At 39.4% G+C, this 20,181-nt stretch overlaps 1 protein-coding gene across 5 annotated transcripts in view; it reads left to right on the forward strand.

Annotated features, from left to right (window-relative positions):
• EML6 (EMAP like 6) overlaps positions 1–20,181 on the forward strand; it is a 277,855-nt gene that overhangs the window by 172,643 nt on the left and 85,031 nt on the right. For all 5 annotated transcript variants that reach the window (XM_032352130.1, XM_032352133.1, XM_032352134.1 and 2 more), the window contains exons 12-17: positions 3,075–3,242; positions 4,260–4,366; positions 8,061–8,179; positions 10,246–10,432; positions 12,423–12,528; positions 19,363–19,456. In XM_032352130.1, coding sequence (XP_032208021.1) covers positions 3,075–3,242; positions 4,260–4,366; positions 8,061–8,179; positions 10,246–10,432; positions 12,423–12,528; positions 19,363–19,456 — 781 coding nt within the window. The remainder of the gene's footprint in view (positions 1–3,074; positions 3,243–4,259; positions 4,367–8,060; positions 8,180–10,245; positions 10,433–12,422; positions 12,529–19,362; positions 19,457–20,181) is intronic.

The raw sequence follows: 20,181 nt of genomic DNA on the forward strand, positions 1-20,181 counted from the left end.
GAAGAATCCTCATTGGGGCCTGAAGCAATATTGTTGGTCTTAAGAGTCAGGACTTGGGAGGAGGTTAACTCACTGAGAGTTTGTATTTCCTCTGTATCTGCAAGACTTGTATGGTGGTCTTGGGTCTGGAAAATAGGAATGGAAATGGATATCTTGGGATTATTGATGAGAATGGGGGAAGAGGGAGGGAGGTGGTGAGCAGTTCTGTCTGTCTGAATGAAACACCCTGATATGTAAAACAACCCTGAGGATGATGGCACACAGGAGACCTCTGTGGAGTAAAGGAAGGTTGACAGCTGAGTGACAGTGTGGTGAGAGTAATAAAATCCACCTCAGCAGTTTGGGGAAATATCCGTATTCTCAGAGAAAATTGACTTGTTCTGATTTTCATGACACATGGTTTATAAATCTTGCAATTTATCTCAGAGACATGCAGACTTCTGTGTCCTTTCTGTACCTAAACTACCAGCAGGGAAGTTCTGAAAGGAGTATTGCTGACAGGAATGGTAACAGTTGATAGAAATCCTTGCCCTACAGCCCAGGGTCCCAGTGGCAGGTGTTCCCCAACTTTTGAGCCTGTAACAGCCAAACATGACAGCGGCTAGTGACCAGGAGAAGTGTGGAGACTGAGCAAACATGGTAGTTTTCAATTGTGATTAAATAAAACTCCCAATCAAGTTAACTGATACATTTATAATTAATGTGCTTAAGATTCCGCTATACAGTGTTCTGACATAAATGTTCTATAGTTAATGAAAATGCCTACAGTGGTTTTTATTTTTACATCACCAACCCAATTTTTCTCATTTCATTTTGGCAGTTTTCAAATCTTTTAAAATAGCTAGTATCATTACCGATAATTCCCCTGATGTCATTTAGACTCCATTCTGTTTGACCACCACCATATAGAAACTTCCATGAAGTAAAAAATCCAAAGCTTTGCTCATTGACATTTGCCACATCTTACCACCTTGGCACCAGCCCTTCTCCGAGGGAAGGCTCTCCTGTTTGGCTAACTTGTGTGCTGCTGCCCCATTAATGCTACACCCCCCCCCCCCCACACACACACAGGCACACATGTATTCAGACAGTCCTTGAAGTACTCCCTCCCAAAATAAGTGTCCTGGATGTTGTAAGACACAGGTTGCATAAACTCTGGACCTTGAGGGGAAAAGTGTTGGCTTTCACTAAAGCTTGGATGAGCTTGATGCAGGAGAGAAACATAAAGGTCATGGTGGCTAGAGTGTGATGAATGAGGGGAGCACTGTGTACTCAGAAGCTGGAGAGGGCAGTGGGGACCATGTCAAGGGCCTCGTAGCCACTGTTGGAAATTTGGATCTTATTCTAAGTGTGGTGGGAAGTTATTGAGGGCTTAAAATGGAGGAGCGACATGACCAGTCTAAGTTTTTAAAAGACCACTTTGATATCATTTGGGATGGATTAGGGAAGAGGAATCTTCAATTAGATTCTTGCACAAGTCCAGGTGAGAGATGAGGTGGCTTGGACAAAGGTGTTAGGAACAGATATGAACACAACTCCATGAGGTTATGAAACACAGTGTTAAAGGTAGAGCTGAAGGTCTTGCTGATGGACTGGTTGTGGGAATGGAGGGAAAGAGAGGAAACCGAGGGTGAGTCCTAAGTTTTAGGCTTCAGCAGTGGGGTGGATGGTGGCACCATTTATGGAGATGGGAAAACGAGCAAGGGAGTATGTGTTTGGGAGAGAGAGAGGTGGGGATAAGAGAGAAGGAAAGGGGAACTCCTGGGTCTTTTTTGCTCATGGTAAGTCTGAGGTACCTGTTAGACATCCGACTGGACACAGCACATGGCCCACCAGCAGTCCAGGGAGAACTGAGGGCCAGAAGACGAATGTTTGGCAATGGAGGGCGTATGGACAGTACCTAAAGCCATGGGACAGAGGCCTGCCAGAGAGGAGATGAGGGCAAAGGCCTGAGACATCCTTGTGTTTCAGAGAACAAAGGGAGGCCTTGTAAAGTGAATGTGTCCTAAGGAAAGCCTGGGAAGACATGGACATGGTCTTACTTTATTCAGTGAATATTTGTTACGTGCTGTTGTAGAGGCTGGAGATACATCAACAATTAGAACAGACACAAATCCCTGCCCTCATGTAGCTTTTGTTCTTCTGAGGGGACACGGTAAGGAAAATGTAAACACATCTCGTGAGAAGTGCTCTGACGAAGAAGAAAGCAAGCAGTAGTAGAGTGCACAGATGGGGGCAGCTTGGTGGTGGTATTTTAAAATAATGCGGTCATTTTCACCTTCATATACATTTAAATCATTACCTCTCCAATGAGTGAATTTGAAACACATTTCAGTTGAACAAATGGCTTTCTCCCCCATTGAAGAGATTCCATTAGAGGGCCTGCAGTAGGTACAATTGTTTCTGAAGGAGGGATGCGGTGGTGCTTGCTGCCCCTGAAATCTCCCATAGTCTTTTGGAGTACTAGGCCTCCAGATGGTAGGAGGGACAGCTCTTGTTTCCATGTCTGCCTTTGTGCTCCCCTGTACCAAGCCTGGACTGGAGACTTGAGTATTTCAGGGGCAACTGTTTAGCGCAATTAGCTTTCCTTCTGCATTCATTACCTGGGAATGGAGTTCACTGAGTAAAGCAATCAGTGCAAGGAAACAAAATTTAATTCTCCCAGCTCTACATCCATATAACTCTGAACAGTAGTCTGACTTCTTTTCCATAGAATTATCATTTCCTTTTGCAAAGGACTATCTATCTTACTGTATTTGAATAAGAATGTATAAGACAATCATTCTGAAGCATCTTATTTTCAGAATCAGTGAAGCAGTAGGCATTATCTGGAACACGCTCAGATGTGTTTTCAGCCACAGGACTTAATTTTTAAGGCCATTTTTAGCTTAATCCATATTGGAATAATTTGGAGAATTTGAGGAGTCTTTGCTTTTTATGATATGTAATACTGAAAATTGCATTTTCTAATATATTTAAGAATTTTACTTTTCAACATGAAGAGGAATTGAATTTTTAACCCATGAATTCTATTTTTTTTTCCAGTACTAATCTTCTCAAAAATATCTTTTCAGGAGCCAAATTTAGAAAATATGTGGGCCATTCTGCACATGTCACAAATGTCCGCTGGTCCCATGATTTTCAGTGGGTATTGAGCACAGGAGGGGCTGACCACTCAGTTTTCCAGTGGAGATTTATTCCAGAAGGTGTCAGCAACGGTCTGTTGGAAACTGCACCCCAGGGTAAAAACCAATTATAATTTTTCAGCATTTCTTTTTTTGTCAATAAAAATTTCAAAGAATGTTCTAACATATCTTTTGAAGATAAAGAGTTGAAGCAATTTTGAAAAATTCAGTCCTATAATAAAATTCAAAATTTTTATTTTATAAAAAGTTTTAAAAAAAAGAAACGAAACTTTTGAGACACATATGAGTCAATTGAATAACTTCCTTCAAAGGATTTTGTTTATACCAATTGCAAGTTTAAGGTCAAAGGTTTACATGAAGATTTAGCCTTGGAGAATAATAGGAACAAAGACATTTCAGCCCTCTTCAGGACAACTGTAATGGTGGCGGGTCTACATGGTGAGATAGCAGGGGGAACACAGAGTAACCTTGGGAGTAGGAGTTGGCTCCAGAGTGAAGTTCAAAGAATGGTCTGTAATGGGACCAGTGTGTTCCAGTTCAGGGGATATGTAGTCATTCTATTTACTGTGATGCCAGCAGAAATAAACAGGTAATAAAATTTAAAACCAGGTGAGGAAATGTTTTCATTAGGAGAGTTTCTGCAGGTTTTGACGGTGGCAGTTACCACCCACTTGGTGGACATGGCAAAAGGCTAAGAGGATATTTAATGAACTACGAAGCTGGATTCCTTTTTCACCAGGCTTCATTCTGGTAGAACCTTTCCCTGACTTTTTCTTTCTTTCTTGTCTTTTTTTTTTTTTTTCCAAAGCAAAACTTAAAACGCAAATATATGTTATCTCCTAAAAGTGTGGAAATGAATTCAGTCTTGCTGCCGGGGTGGGGTAAGGGGAGTAGTTGACTTTATCTGTTAATGCTCCTGAAAGGAGTGTGCTGAACTTAACGGAAAGATGAGGGAAAAAAGATGTTTTAAGAACCTAAGGAAATCAAAGGAAAAGTATGGCATAGTGATTTTTAAATTTACTTTGCTAGAAGAAAGGAAATATTTTAAATAAATGTATAAACTCTGTTGGGTCTCCAAACTTCACTTGTTTCTCATGGGTTGTATTTCTGCAGAAGGTGGCACTGATTCCTACAGTGAAGAATCTGATTCGGATTTATCTGATGTACCAGAATTGGACTCTGATATTGAGCAAGAAACTCAAATCAATTATGATCGCCAGGTCAGTAAGCAGAGAGCTCATAACAGATGCTTTACAGCCCAGAACGTCAATCTCATTGGATTTGGACGTTGCACTAAAAATGTCTGGTACTTAGGCAGAAGAGAATCAAGACAAGAATAAGGAAAATCCCCTGCCTCTTGTCTTTAAGTGCAGATTGAAAATAAGGCCTTTACCCTTTCACATTATTAAATTTTTTTTAAGTGGAAGGTAGTAGCCAGTTTTAAAACTGTACCCGTGATAGGGTTTCTGTCTATTTAGCATCTACAACTTTGAAATATTTTTTTGCAGGGACACCTGGATGGCTTAGTCAGCTAAGCATCTACCCTTGGCTCAGGTCATCATTTCAGGATCCTGGGATCGAGCCCCAAGTCAGGCTCTCTGCTCAACGAAGAGTCTGCTCCTCCCTCTGACCCTACACTCTCTCCTGCTTTCTCTCACTTTCTTTCTCTCTCTCTCTCAAATAAAATCTGTTTTTTAAGATTTATTTATTTATTTGACAGAGATCACAAGTAGGCAGAGAGGCAGGCGGAGAGAGAGAGAGAAAGAGAGAGAGAGAGAGAGAGGAGGAAGCACGCTCCCCACTGAGCAGAGAGCCTGATGCGGGTCTCAATTCCAGGACCCTGGGATCATGACCCAAGCTGAAGACAGAGGCTTTAACCACTGAGCCACCCAGGCGCCTCTCAAACAAAATATTTAAAAAAAATTTTTTTTGCAGAAAAATATGCAATTTTTCATTTTCTAACACATCATGAAAGCATGTGTTTTCTTTACAGAATTGGTAGCCTCAGAGCCATGGTACTTTGCAAGTGAGCTGGTGTCCTGCTTTCTCTCTTAACTTACATAGACTATTATGAAGACCAATTACAAAGACCATTGTCCATTTAATTAAAGTAAAAGCCCAAATACAATATGCATGATCTCTCCAGTTGGAAATCACCTCTAGTAGAAAAGTTGCACAATCACAACCAAATTGGGTCTGAATTTTTTGAAAATAAGACATTTCATTTTAGTGCTAAACAGTGAGAGTTAAAGAGAGTCGTCCTTCACGGGAATCTGGAGACTCATCTCTTTTTTATGGTTGATAACCATAGATATTCTATTTTCTTCCTTGTCATTTCATGAGAGTCTGTGGAGCAGACTATGTACCTGAACATGGAGTGAGTAAGACACAGCAGCTGTCAGTGTTGCCCAGGGAAATTACCATAGAGGCTGGGGACCGCTGACGTGTATCATTGTGTCTCTATAGGGCCAGATCCTGTGCTTTCCATACACCAAATCCAACCCACAATAACCCCGAGAGGTTAAGTACTTCGTCCACAGCCACATCACCCATAGTATTAAGATTAGAATGCAGATCTGGGCTTCTCTCCAAAGTGCACATTCTATGTATTGCTTGGCTTTGCCTCTGCATAAGCACTGAACCTTTCCAGATGATGACTTTTTTTTTCCACCCTGTAATCATCACTCACTGATTCCATGTTTGAAAGAATAGTACAAAGGCAGTCCAACTGATGGTTTGGGTCAACTTCTTGATGAAATCAACTTGACTGTGCAATGTATAATGCAGTAAAACTAAAGGTGAGGATTGAAAGGAAATTATTAATGTGGAAATACGCACACACACACAATATTATACCCTAATATCAAGAGGAAATGGAATTTAAGCAAAATGAGCATAAAATTTATGAAAAAAAGAAAAACTATTTTCTTTGGTTGGGAGTTTTGTATTTAGTAAAAAGGTGCTAGTAAAAGAATGAAAAGGCTTGACTATACTGAAATCCATGCCTAGGATTTATATATTCTGCCTTGCATCTGATTATCTAAAGCTTTTATCTATATTATTTGATTTACATTATTTTTTTGTTGCTGAGTTACTCCTGAGCAGGATGTTTTTTTTCTGTTCTACAGATGGGAATTTTAGGTCCACAGAGGTCATGAGGCATATTCAAATAAGCGGTAGAAATGCCAAGACCAGAATTCAGTTCTCTTGAGTAGTTGATGAGCTGAATAAAGCACCATGGGCTCAGATGGATAATTATCTTCAGCTTTTACAAGCTTAATTCATTGCAGCTGCAATAGACAAAGCAGTAATGAAGTATCTTCTGACTTCCTTTTGTTTTTAATTTTAAAGATTTTTGGTTAAATCCTAGACAGACTTTATTATGATAATATTCTTTTAGTTACATAGCTTTATCAAATGAAATTTTTCCTTTATGAAGTTGAGCAATTATTAATAGATTTACTTTGTCTTGACTGTGTTAAATTGATATCTCTCAATAGTAGGGCATGAATACATGATAGAGATATATTACTTTTTATCTGCATTTTATCTAATTTAGATTAGATTGTAGGAAATGTTCTCTGAGTCAGCAGCACAATTTAGGTCCTAGGTTAGGCCAGGAGCTTTGCTCTAAATCTTAGAGTCTGATCTGTCAAGATGCATGAGATCATGAAAGAAGATAATTCCAAAGAGTGATCACCAAGATTCATGAGGTCTGCATTTTGCAAATGTCAGAATCATCAAGAGATTTCTTGCTTTAGAATAAATTATAGAAAATAATTTTATTGATTTTTATTGATAATTTATTGAATAATTTCCTTTCTTATTTACCAGAAAATTATGATATTTTCTGAATATAAATTATTTAAACTCAAGATGATCTTAAATCCCAATGATTCAAAAGTTATTTCAGGATAGTTTTGTTCATTAGGAATTAAACTTCATTCTCATGCTTTATGTACTCTATTGGGTTTATCTTTTCAAAAAACCAACCAACTCTGAGTTTGTTCGTCTTTTCTATTGTCTTATTCTCTATTTCATATATTTCTGCTCTAATCTTTATTATTTCCTTCCTTTTGCTAACTTTGGCCTTAGTGTGTTCTTTTTCTCATTCCTTGAGAGTATATTGTTGGGTTGTTGATCTGAGAGTTTTCTTTTTTCTTAAGTATATGTTGATAGCTTCAGTCTTTCCTCTTAGAACTGCTTTTGCTGTATCCCATAAGTTTTGTTATGTTGTGTTTCCATTGTCTTTTATCTCAAGACATTTTTTTTCCTGTTTGATTTCTTCTTTCATCGGTTGGTTGTTCAGAACTGTGTGGTTTAATTTCCACAAGCTTATGAACTTTCCAGCTTTCTTCCTGTGATGACTGATTTCTACTTCCATACCACAGTGGCCAGAAAACATACTTGATGTGATTTCTATCTTCTTGAATTTATTGAGACTTGTTTTGTGGCCTAACATCTGATGTGTCCTGAGAAGAATGCATGTACTGCTGCTGATGGCTGGGATGTTCTGGATATGTCTGCTAGGTTGTTTGGTCTGCAGTGTTCTTCAGTTGCTAGTTCCCTATTGATTCCTGGTCTGGATTATCATCTATCCATTGTTCAGAGTGACATCTTCCCCAACTATTACACCACTGATGTTTATTTCTCCTTTTAGTTCTGTTTGTATGTGATTTATATATTTGGTGCTCTGATGTTGGGTATGTATTTAAAATGGTTATATCTTCTTGATGAATTGACCCCTTGATCATTATATATAATGACCAACCTTTGTCTCTGGATGACCATTTTTTGCTTCTTATGTTCTCAAAAACTTAATTTTCTGCAGTTAAAGACCTCCTGACAATGCCAAGATATTAATATTTTTGAAACCTGGAGAGTCTCGACTAAATGTTTCTGCTATGCTTTAAGGTTTACAAAGAAGATCTACCTCAGCTAAAGCAACAAAGTAAAGAGAAAAACCATGCAGTGCCCTTCCTCAAAAGAGAAAAGGCTCCTGAGGACAGCTTGAAACTCCAGTTCATACACGGGTGGGTGCCTGTCACCAGCCTTGTCAGACCATTGGGTCCCCTCTTCTTGGTGCTGTCCCACTTCAGGCTGGTTCTTCTCTCTGGTGTTTACTTACCTGAAGTTAATATTGGAACCATGATTCTCTGTCCGGTTGTCTCAGTTGATGTTCTGTGGCCATAACAATGTGTGTATCTAGATTTTCCATGCTTCATTGACTTCTGTACGCATATGTTTCTGTGGCTCATTGTTCCCCACTCTGTTCTCTCCCCAGTCCCTGTTCCTGTTACCCCCATATCTCCTGCTCTATTTAGCTGGCTCCACTTAGGAGAATATTTTCTTCAAACAATTTTGCTTACATATGCCCACAATAATTTAGAATTTAAAAATAATGCTCAACCTTCCACACTTTAAGTTGACATCTAAAATTTTTCAGTGTAAGATTAAATGATTGTGAAGAATATAATGTCTAGTGCTTTATAAGTTCATCATTCATTGAAGGGGATCAGTCATAGATATTTGATTCCTACCACCCCCAATTTAAAAAGTACCTGAGCTCATATTTCTATGCTACTTCTCCCATAGAATTTTATTCTAATGTAGTATTTTTATGCTTGAAAGGCTTTTATCAATCACCCTATCATACTTTTTGCAAGGAAAGAAATGTATATAAGTGCAATTTAAATTTAATTCCTTGTGATCCTAAGTCTCTAACTTGTGTTATCTGGTATGGTATCCACTTAAAGCCACTGGCCACATGAAATGTGGCTCATCTGAATTCAGATGTGTTGTAGGCATAAATGCACCCTGGATTTTGAAGACTTAGTATGAGATAAAAAATGTAATATATCTCATTAAAATGCTTTATATTAAGGGATGCCTGGGTGGCTGAACCAATTAAGTGTCAGACTCTTGATCTCAGCTCCAGTCTTGATCTCAGCTGAGGTCATGAGTTCAAGCCCCATACTGAACATAGAGCCTACTTAAATGTTTTATATTGATTACATAATAATATTTTAGACATAATGGGTTAAATGTTCTTAAAATAATTTTCATCTGTTTCTTTTTTTTAATGTAGAAAATTTTTACTTACCTACATGGCTTGCATCATGTTCCTACAGGACATTGCTGCTCTTAGTGTTCATTCTTTTTTGGATTGAATTTTTGTTACAACTCTTAGTAGTTGAAAGCTTGTCAGACCAACATAAACATAGCACAAATTCTAATAAGTACTTAACAAATATAAACAATTTTATTGGCAAGCAATTTTAATAAGATTTTTTTTCAGTGAGTTCAGATATATATACACACATATTATTGCTAGAATGTGATAGAGTTTAGTATTGATTCTAGTCCCATTTTTCTTTTTTTAATAGTTATGAGAACTGAGAAAGCTTATATAAATAAGTAGATGAGAAAGGAAGCAATTTTATCATACCAATCTTATTCAGTACTCTTGCAAAACAGGTATATTTTGTAATTTTGGTACATCACATGAAAATATAATGATCTATCACCTGACAATTCAGTTAAATCACTCTTCAATTTTGTTAAAAGCAAAAAATTGTACAGCCTTTGACTTGGAAAAGAACTTCATATCTAGTTATTGAAATTGTTCATTTTCAACATCCGCACTTCAGTTCATTTTGGTATTCTTGGGAGGTTCGATGCTGCAACCATAGTTCAATGTTACTATGGTTACACACCACAGTAAGATTCTAGGTGGACAGAGGAATGTGAGGGGAAGGTGATAGAGAAAGGGGAGGTGGGAAGGGAAAAGCTGCACCTCCTCACAGGTGTGTTCTCAGAATGGCCACTTTTAGGAAAGAACACATACACAGTAGCTAAGGCTCTAGGAACAAATTCTGTTAAAATTACCAGGGCACATTTGCCCTTTAGAGAGTCCTCACATGTCCTCAGAGCTCCTTGTAGCCCTGTTGAAGATTACTGTCCCAAGCGACTCTGGAGATACCTGAGGTTCTGCTTGTGCATGTGCCTATCAATGTGATAGCTTTGTCTTCTAATCTCTCCTGCTCTGTTGACTCACTGTCCATTCAGCTACTGTGCATTTCTTGGACCTTTGCTTCAGTTACAGAGGCTACGACTGTAGAAACAATCTGTTCTACACGCAGACTGGGGAAGTGGTCTATCACATTGCTGCAGTTGCTGTCGTGTACAACAGACAGCAACACTCCCAGAGGCTGTACCTGGGGCATGATGATGACATTCTCAGCCTGACCATCCATCCAGTGAAGGACTACGTGGCCACCGGGCAGGTAGAGATCTCTCCTCTGAGATGGGGGCCTAGCCAAAGAGAGACAGGATTTAGTTTTGAACCTAGTTTACATACTGGTTTAAGAAATACTTGATAGAAACATGAGGCATGAAGCTGAAGATTCAATGAAAGCTGGGTCATGTTGTGATGGTGGGAATGTCAAGCCTCTGAGGGATTTCATCTTGACATGATATGTACGAACAGGATTAGCTAAAACTAAACCAAGTTCCATGAATGCAGTCTTAAGATATTTTCCTCCTTACTGTATACCCAGTACCTATTGTATCCTCGGTAATCAATGTTTATTGAATGAACCGTATTTTAATACTAACATAACATCTAGTTATTTTTGCAAAACTTAAAGTCATGAGTTTTGACTAATTCATCATTTTATATTTTAACCTTTCAAAAAAACCAAAATACCTTCAGAATCATTTTGGGATGCCTAAACTTTGGATTGAAACTATCATTGAAAAGCCACTCAAAACAGAGGCCTGCATTCAGACATTTTGTGCTTGGAAAGGGGAGAGATAAAGTCAACTTTATTAACCCAAAAATCCATTAAACTCAGATTTATTATTTTGTGGTAAAGCATTAATGTTAATAGTATTTTCAGTTTTGTATTCTTTTCTTCCAATGGAAAGAGTACATTTTGGTTCAGTTTTATCATGGGCTTTTAACAGCTTTTAAGACTTAAACTGATCTGCAACATGTAAGTGGCAAATTCAAGGAAAAACATGTGGTATGAGGGTCAGAAATTAACAAGAAATGAGTGTTTCTGAGACCTGACATAAAGGTGGTAGAGAAGTCTTTGCACAGAGTTCATAGCCTCATGTTCATGAGATGAGTGGTGAAAGTGAGGGCATAAAGGGAGTCATTCCCCAGAAATGTGCATTGGAGGAGAAGAAAGTCCATAGCTCTCATATAATTCATAAAAGGATTATAGTCCTTCAAAAGCGAAGTGCCATTAACTGACATACTGGTTTGCTAGCAGCTGTATATTAGGCCACCTCTTTTGAATTAGCTGACATGATTAAGTTTCTTACAAGTAATTGATGACTACTTTGTACTTTGTACTTTTCACTCTCCTCCCTCCCCCTTTTATTGTTCTTATAAACAGATGACCTTGGTTCATGTGCATTTAATCACTTTGCTTTGAAAGAAGAGCAGAGATTGGTTCTTTGTGTAAACCCCTGAGGAGATAACCACATTCTATACTGTAATTGCTGAGAGACAAACCAGTGACTAATCAGTACACCAGTAACCACTCCAGGGGTAACTGGGCCTCCATACAACAGTGTAGGAGTTGGCTGGATTCTGCTTAGTTATGTGCATGCCTTTATGTCCCATTTTCCCTCTTATATTCATTTCACCCAACAGGGTTCTTTTTTCCCTTACAATTAAGTGAGGAAAATGACTTTACTAGTAAAACTTTTTTCCATTGTTGGGAATTGGTGGGAGAGAAGTTTGTATCCCCTCAAGGAGAATCCACCTTAAGAACAGGTAAGCCACGAAACTGTCATTTCCCAGGGGAGAAGCAGAGCCAGGCTTTCTCGGGTGAGTGAAATAATTGAGATGGGTAACAGAACTCTGAGGTCAGGACCGTAACAATGTGCAGGTGACTTCCTTGACCAAGAAGTGGAATTGTATGTGGAGTTGAGAAGGCAGGAGAGAGAAATGTCAAACTAACCCAAAAAGCGCAGTGGACATTTGATTGTACCTTCCCTGGCAGCTATGAGCCAGGTTAGGCCGGCCTGGCACCCAATTTGATGCCCAGAACGAGCCTGTTTGACTCTTTGTGCCTCTGTTTTCTCATCTGGAAAATAACGGTGTCAGGCCAGATGATTTCTGGGAGAGGCTGCCTACTCTCCAGATGTGTGGTTTTGGATTTCTGAGAAGCACCTGACTCGAAGGCTCTCTAAGAATGACCCTTAGGAATCATTCTCGTTAAAATTTCTGAGTAGTTAATAACACTCATCCTGTTATTTAAGGTTGGAAGAGATGCTGCTATTCACGTGTGGGACACACAAACTCTAAAATGTCTGTCGCTACTGAAAGGACAACACCAGAGAGGAGTGTGTGCGCTCGATTTTTCAGGTAAGCACCTGTTTTCCACAGAAGTCACTGATGGTTTTGTATTTACTTAGGCCCGGGTTTGGGGGGTTTTGTTTTTGTTTTTACAGGCTCCTAATTAGTCGAGTTCTGTTTGTAATAAGCTAAGCCCTTGGTACGTCAGCTATCCAGACTCAGACCGGAAATCAGATATGTGAATACCTCACACAAAAAATGTGCTATTTAGATTACACGTCCTCTCCCAGTTTCCTCTCTCCTAAGTCATTACCCAGAGCTCACACTGTGCTCTGCATTTGTTTGAGCTGTTTGAAATCCAGAGCAGCTGTTGCTGTAGAGAGTCCTAGCTGCGAATGTCTGGCAGTGACTCAGAACATCAATTTCATTTCTCCAAATAAGTGGGAGTGTGGCACTTGCAATTTAAAATATACAAAACTAGAGGGAGGGCTGCAAATTCTCTGCAAAGGGCCACTTTACAACCTTGTGTTTTGGAAATAAATTTCAGATTGAAAACAACAGAGCTGGGTTTTCCATCTCCTTAATTTAAGATTTGAACACAGTACTATTAGAATACTAGCTGATGAATGTCATTTCCTTTACGGTGAGGCCGTTTCTTTAAGCTAGAATGGAGAATGAGGTCCTATCACCAGAGGTGTTTTTATCTGGAATTTTAAATTCCAATTGTAGAAGCTAGATAAGTAGAAAAATTATAAACTTTCTACCATAAATTGATTCTTTAATTTCTTTTTTTTTCTAAACTCCATTCAGATGTTTAATATGTGCAGTGTGTGTAATGTTAATCATTAAGTTCAATGACCCCACAACTGCATTCTCTTTCCTCTGTCCCCCTCTCTACTTCCCTCGCTCAGGCCTGAACTCCTTCTCATCTCTGCCATGATAGTCGTGCTGGACTCTGATTCCATTCCATCTCCACTTTCTCAGTCCTTCCCATGCAGTTCTGGAGTCTTCTGGAAACACAGTTACATTGCTACATTGCTGCCATGGTTGGTTGGCTCCTCTTGGTTGGCTGACTCAGGGCTAAGCCTTTGGTTGGTCATTCACGACCTTCTATGATGTGGCCTCAACTTTTCTTTGTGGTGTTTCCACCCACCCACTCACTCATGTTCTGTTAGGTCTCCCTAGCCATAGAACCGAAGTGCACGTTTCTCCTTCTTTTTGCCTGTGTCCCTTTGCTCATGCTGCTGCCACATGCCCATTTACGTTCTCCCATCTTTTAAGATCATGCTGCGAGTTTCTCATACAACCTTCCAGGGAGAAATAACCTTCCCCTTGTTCTGCATCCCTGGCCTGTGGCTGTCATCGTCCTCATGCTGCCTCTTGGGGTCCATGTGGTGCAGTAGCTGTTAGCGCTAGTGCCCTTCTCACACAGTAACCTGCTGGGCCAGCAGAGCCCGTCCCTCTCCTCCCCACCGTGCACATTGTTGTGCTGCGGACACAGAAGTGACTCCAAAACTGTGAAGGAATGAATGAGGCTTTGCCTCATACACTTGTCTCACCTGTCACTGCTACTAGTAGAACCTCACACTGTAAACCATGTTTGGGTGAAAATGATCTCTTTTATGTTTTAACCTCCAGTAACATGGGGCAGTGTTGGGGGGATTGTTTGTGACTCCATACTCTCACATACTGTAAACTACTGTACAAATCTGAATTGTTGTATCATTATTAGAGGCTATTTGATACTTTCTGTGGTTTTTGAACTAATAAAACTCCAGGCTAGAGTCCCTACTCCACACTGGCAGGCATATGAGGTCAGGAATGCATGAGTACCAAGGGAGAGAGAACAGTTCCGGCATGCCGCCTGCCTGCGGGAAGCCTGGATGACACACCCAGTGACAGTGAATACAAAGTCCCAAACTTCCTGAAGTTAGATGGGCCTACAGCTTTAAAATAGGAGTGTCGTATGTCCTTGATAAAGCAGTAAAATCTGAAAGGAAATCACAATTTGCGTGCAAACATGGTTCTCTTCCAAGGATGTGAATGAATTTCCTCTGCTTTTTTTCCATGGCTCTACTCCTCAGTAGCTCAGCTGCCCTTTTCCTAAAATTAACTCTGTGAACCAATACATATGTATGTACTTAATATAAAATATAAAAATTATATTACTAAATATGCTTTAGAGAGGTAGTAAGAGACCCATTAGCAAAAATAAATAAAACATAAATGTGCATTAAATTATAGAGAATCTAATATATTCATATTTTTGGCAACATTAAAAATTGACTCTCTAGCTCCAGCAGATAATTTGGCACCATGTAATAAAAGCTATAACTCAAAATGACAAGTCTGCAGACTATGTGTATTTCATACATATTTCTATGTATTAAGTGAAAGAGAAAAATAGAATTCAAAATAGCATCTATTCACTGATTTCCACTGGAAATGTGTGTATGTGTATTAACGTATAAGCAGAGTGGCAGGAAATTTAGAATAATGTAAATTGAATTTAATAATCATTAGAATATTTTTTCTGTAGAATTAATTTCTTTGTTTTTAAATTAAGATACATCAAAAGAACTAATGCCTGTTACTTGCATACCTTTAGGGAAGGGATTAGAGGAATGTTGATCAAAGACATTGAATAGAGATGAGTTAGTAGCAGTAAGCTGGTCCCCAGTAACTTGTGTTTGATCCTTCTTTGAATGTGTAACACTTACCTGAGACAAATTATGATGGGTGGTTGATCTTTGTGGTCTCCCTGGCACCTCCTGAAGTGTGAGCAGAGGTCTCTTTGATTTAAGTTATATTGATAGTACTTTGTGTGATAATGATAAAACAAAAAGCCCTGTATCATGTTCTAAACCAAGAATGGAGATCCAGAGAGTTTGTTGGTATGACTGGGGTAAAAGTCAGACCATGGCAGATCCTGAGCTAGAACCCAGGTCTCCTGGCCTCAGTGCAGTAAGAAGGCCACTAGGCCTGGGGTTTCGAGCTGACAAGAGCTATGCCAGGAACTCTCCACTGAGCCCTCTTGCCCACTCCTGCCTCTGCCCTCCATCAGAGCCAGTGCAAACTCTGAGTGTGAGAATCATCCCTGGAGCCCTCAGTGTCCCTTGTTTACCCAAAGGCAAGTGTCTCCAGCTGCCCCACCTCGCCTTGCCAGTGTAAAGGTGGAATGGGCATGATGGTGCTCAGGGGTGCCATACAAACAACCCCCAGTGAAAAGAGAACCTTGTCCTAGAACAGCCTTGAATCACACATTGATGTGAATAGGAACAGGAGCAACTATACCTTTCTTTTGGGAAGTAGCCTAAGTCAACATGCCAAGAGAGATTACTTAGATTTCCCTATTGATCCACATGAGCAGGGCACCAACACTGGCCATTACCTAGCTGGTGGCACCATCTGTGTACCTCAGGACCCCATATCCATCCATTTCTTATAAGCCAGCTCACTTGGGGAGGTATTGTAGAGACATGATAGGACATTTGTCTCTTATTAGAAGAAAAAATTGTCATGGAAATACAGAGCAGGCGACAAATAGATGTGAAAATGAGACAAGCAGTCATACGTGGGGGTTTAGATTAATCTGTTTTTGCCACTGTTGTTAAGCAAACAAAAAGACATTTTTAATGGAAAAACATAACACATAACTCTGTAAACAAGAAGGAATGAATTTATATGATCTCACTTAATTCAGAGACTCTTTGCTCTGTGAGTGTATTACCACTGACTAGGGAAAAACGGAGCCATCTTTGATTTTGTGCTTACAGGACAGAAAGTGCCTCCATGTGAATAGGAAACCAGATTAGAAGCAAAGTTTCAGCCACATAATTTTTTTTAGTTTAATATCCTACTCATATTTTTAAAAATCTTCACAGAATAATACTGATTTCCACAAGGGCACTTCCAAGACCAACTGGATTTCACTATGTTCAATCCTAAAAATCTATACATTTTTTATGAGCCCTGAATGCAGGGACCAACTTGTAATTGTTGAAGGAGAGATTTTCTCTTTCCACTATGCCCTTTACTGTTGTTGACATTAAGTGCCTTAGAATTATTTCTGGACCATGTCACCAAATATCCATAATTAATACATACTGTGACTGGAAAGATTTAAAAAGGACATTACCTTAACTCTAAAAATATGGCTGGAAAAAAAAACCAAAAACTCCAACTGGTCAAGGAACAATGGATTTTCAAAGCAAAAGCCAAGTCTCCTTGGGGGACGGTGGAAGAGGGCAAAAACTAGGAAAAGATAAAAAGGTGGCCAATTATATTTCCAAACCATGTGGTATGCAGAAATCGCTTACACCTGCAGAATGTAAGAAAAGGTCACTATCCTAAAGAAGAGGCACGTCTGGAGGTTGTTGAGGCACCTCTGGATTTGACTGTTCTTCATTTCTCCTCATAGTCATGAATTGAGGTAGAAAGGAATATAACCATGAAAAGCTGATAGGGCGTTGCAGAAATGCTAATAAAAGCCTCCCCAAATTAATTTACCCCAAGATCTTCTTCCAAAGGCACAAAACTTGAACCGTCATTTTTAATGTGTGGATGCTTGCCTTCTAAGGATATATTAATATAGATACACAGGTTATGAAAGGAAACACAAAATGTAAACTTAATAAATGGGGAAAAAAGAGGCACTGAATATTAGTGCCAAGTTTTTGAAAGAAATGATAATTAAAACAAATAAAATTTGTATAGCTAGATAACATAGAATATTGTCTTTCCCTTCATACTACCTGTAAACACATTCTTTTTTTTTTTTTTTGAAGATTTATTTATTTTAGAGGGAGAGTGTGCGAGTGGGGGAGGGCAGACGGAGAGGAGAGAAGCAGACTCCCTGCTGAGTGGGGAGCCCACTGCTGGGCTTGATCCTAGAAACCCAAGATCACAACCTGAGCCTACACTAAGATTGGAGACTTCACCGGCTAAGCCACCCAGGCGCCCCCATCTGCACACCCTATCTTTGTCTCCCTCTTCCTCCTCAGTGTCACCAATATTCCTCAGCGTTCACTGGAAACTAGCTTAGTGGGAGGATCACAAAGGAAATGGGATATGATTATTCTAAGCCCTAGCAGAGCTTATAAGCTAAAAAAAGAGAGCGGAATCTCAGAAAAATAAAATCACCAAAATACAGAGACATAGCACTACAGAAGCAGAACCAGGCATCCCAAGAGGTACAGAAAGAGTAATGTTGGTAATGAATAGGAAGCCATGATCAGTTCCCTCTCCCAATCGTTTAGAAAGAGACCTCACACAATGTAAAGCCTGGTAATGGTTAAGTATAAGGACTGTCCTTCATCTTGATTCAGAAGACACATTTGTGTAACGTAATCCCTTGATAATTTAGCACTTTTGGAAAGCATGAATGTCTCATCTGGTACTGAACCCAACAGCTTAAAAGGGTTCATGTAACTTTCAAACTCTTGCCTCATACTTAGTCCAGGATTGAGGAGGATTTGTTTGTTAAGCCAGGTTCTTCCTTTCTCTGACTCTGCTGCTGCCTCTGGAGACGGAAGCTTGGTGGCTTGGGGGACCGTCTGGCACAAGGAAGGGCTCTCACGGGTGGGGCCCTAGTTAGCAGATGGGGAGGGTTGCCAGATTTAGCCAATGGAAATACAGAAGGCCAAATAATTTTTTAGTACAAGTATGTTCCATGCAATGCACCTATAAATACATAATTTAAATAATGCATGGGACCTACATATACTAAGAAATTATTCATGACTTATCTGAAATTCCAGTTTAACTAGGCTTCCTTTATTTTACCTGGCCACTCTAATGGGACATCTACCCCAGACCTGCCTTTGAAAATACCAGTTAAGACCCTGGGTAGACTGGGGAAAAATAGCATATTAGATACTTTTGTTTCTTTGCCTCCATATTGTGGGTCCTCTGTCATCCCAGAAGACACCTGCTAAACTGATAGTGAATCTAGTCACCCATCTCCCGTCTCCCAGTCAGCACGGAGCTAAGGTGGTGTCGCTGAGCCCAGACACTCCTCCTGTGAGTCTGGCTTGTGAGGAGGAAGCAAGGGGAGGACTTGCTAACTCTATGGCCTCTTTGGTCTTGAAGGGAAAAAGCATATAAACTATTTTTGATTTTCAATTTAATTACATAGACAATATATTTTAAGTTTTTTTTTTTTAAAACAACCCAAGTGTCTGTTATAGTCATCATTGATGATACTATAAATAATATTTAATACTAGAGGCAAATGTTCATCATACAACAAATGAAAAAAGATTAGATAATACTATATTCATTATCATCCTGGTTTTGTTTTTTAAAAGCATGTGGAGAAACTGACAGGATATATACCAAAAGGTAGGCCTAAAAATTGGGATGAGTTTTAAATTTCCTCTATCTATATTTTCTAAATGTCCTATAATAAGCATTGTACATTTGAAACAGGGAATCCAAGAGATTAAGATTTTTTAATTATAATATCTTTTGAAAGAATTTTTGAAATAAAACTTAGTTTCTATAATGATCTTATCTTGGAGATTTAAATAGAATCTGATTTTTTAAAGCTGAAAATAGACTGAGTCATAAAGCCAAATGGCTCTTTGAGAAAATGTCATGAGCTTTGTTTGCCATAAAATAGACAAGGCTTTTGTGATGTACCTGGGAGGCCTCCCCCAGCTCTGTGTCTCAGACTGGAGTGTTAGATCAGTGATTTAATTCATCAACCAGTTATGATGGGTTAGGAAGCTCAACTGTTACTAGTTATTCCACGAGGTCCAGCTAGTATATCATACTTCTAACATATTGTAGCCTAAATAATACTCTTAAGACCCATTTCATATTTGTCTTTACAGTATATAAAATGTTTTGGTTTTTCATTGAAGAAATGAGTCATTTGCCATTTGTGTTGTTTTCATACAGCTGATGGAAAATGTCTGGTGTCGGTTGGTTTAGACGATTTTCACAGTATTGTGTTTTGGGACTGGAAAAAGGGAGAAAAGATAGCCACCACAAGGTAAGGCGGTGCCGAGGTCATGCGGCATCCTGCTGATTCACTGGTTTCAGTAAAGGTCAATAGTTTCCATTTTCTGGAAATTACTCATCACTTTGCTTTTAGTAATATACTCATTGCCTTTATCAAAGCTTTCTCCAGCAGTAGAAAAGCAGCTATTCTCAGACTTGGGGCTCGCCCCTTGTTTTTCAACCATCTTGCCTCTGGTAGTGGAGTGTCAATGTCACTCGAGTCAGAAGTCCCATTTGTCATGAGGCTGTGTTATACTGGGAAGGAGGCCCCGTCGTGTGCTTCTGCCTCTCGCTTTCAAAGCAGGCAAATTGTTTCCCTAATCTCCCCATCTTATAAATAGACTTTCCAACACCGACTGCTGTTTATAGGCCACCTGTCCTCCTTGACCCCACCCTCCCTCCTTGCTGAATCAGCCTGAGGTCTGAACACTGCTTTCTACTCCTACTTACGCTGGACTTAGCTGTTTGCCCAGCCGTGGTCAGAGGTCAACATAGTTGGCAGTCCAGGCCCAGTGATACAATTTGCTGCTCAAGACGGGTTATCAGCTTACCTCTCCACTAGCTCTTCTCCACATGAACCAACATCGTTTCTGTCTCTCAGTATAAAGTCATTTTTAAGTTAATGGCTTTGAACCTCACTATTCACTTTGTATATTAATATTTCCCTTCACAGTATTACATAAGAAGATAGGGTTTGGGTGTTTTTTGTTTGTTTGT

The sequence above is a fragment of the Mustela erminea genome, chromosome 7 (genome assembly GCF_009829155.1).
Source record: "Mustela erminea isolate mMusErm1 chromosome 7, mMusErm1.Pri, whole genome shotgun sequence".
Lineage (NCBI taxonomy): Eukaryota > Metazoa > Chordata > Mammalia > Carnivora > Mustelidae > Mustela > Mustela erminea.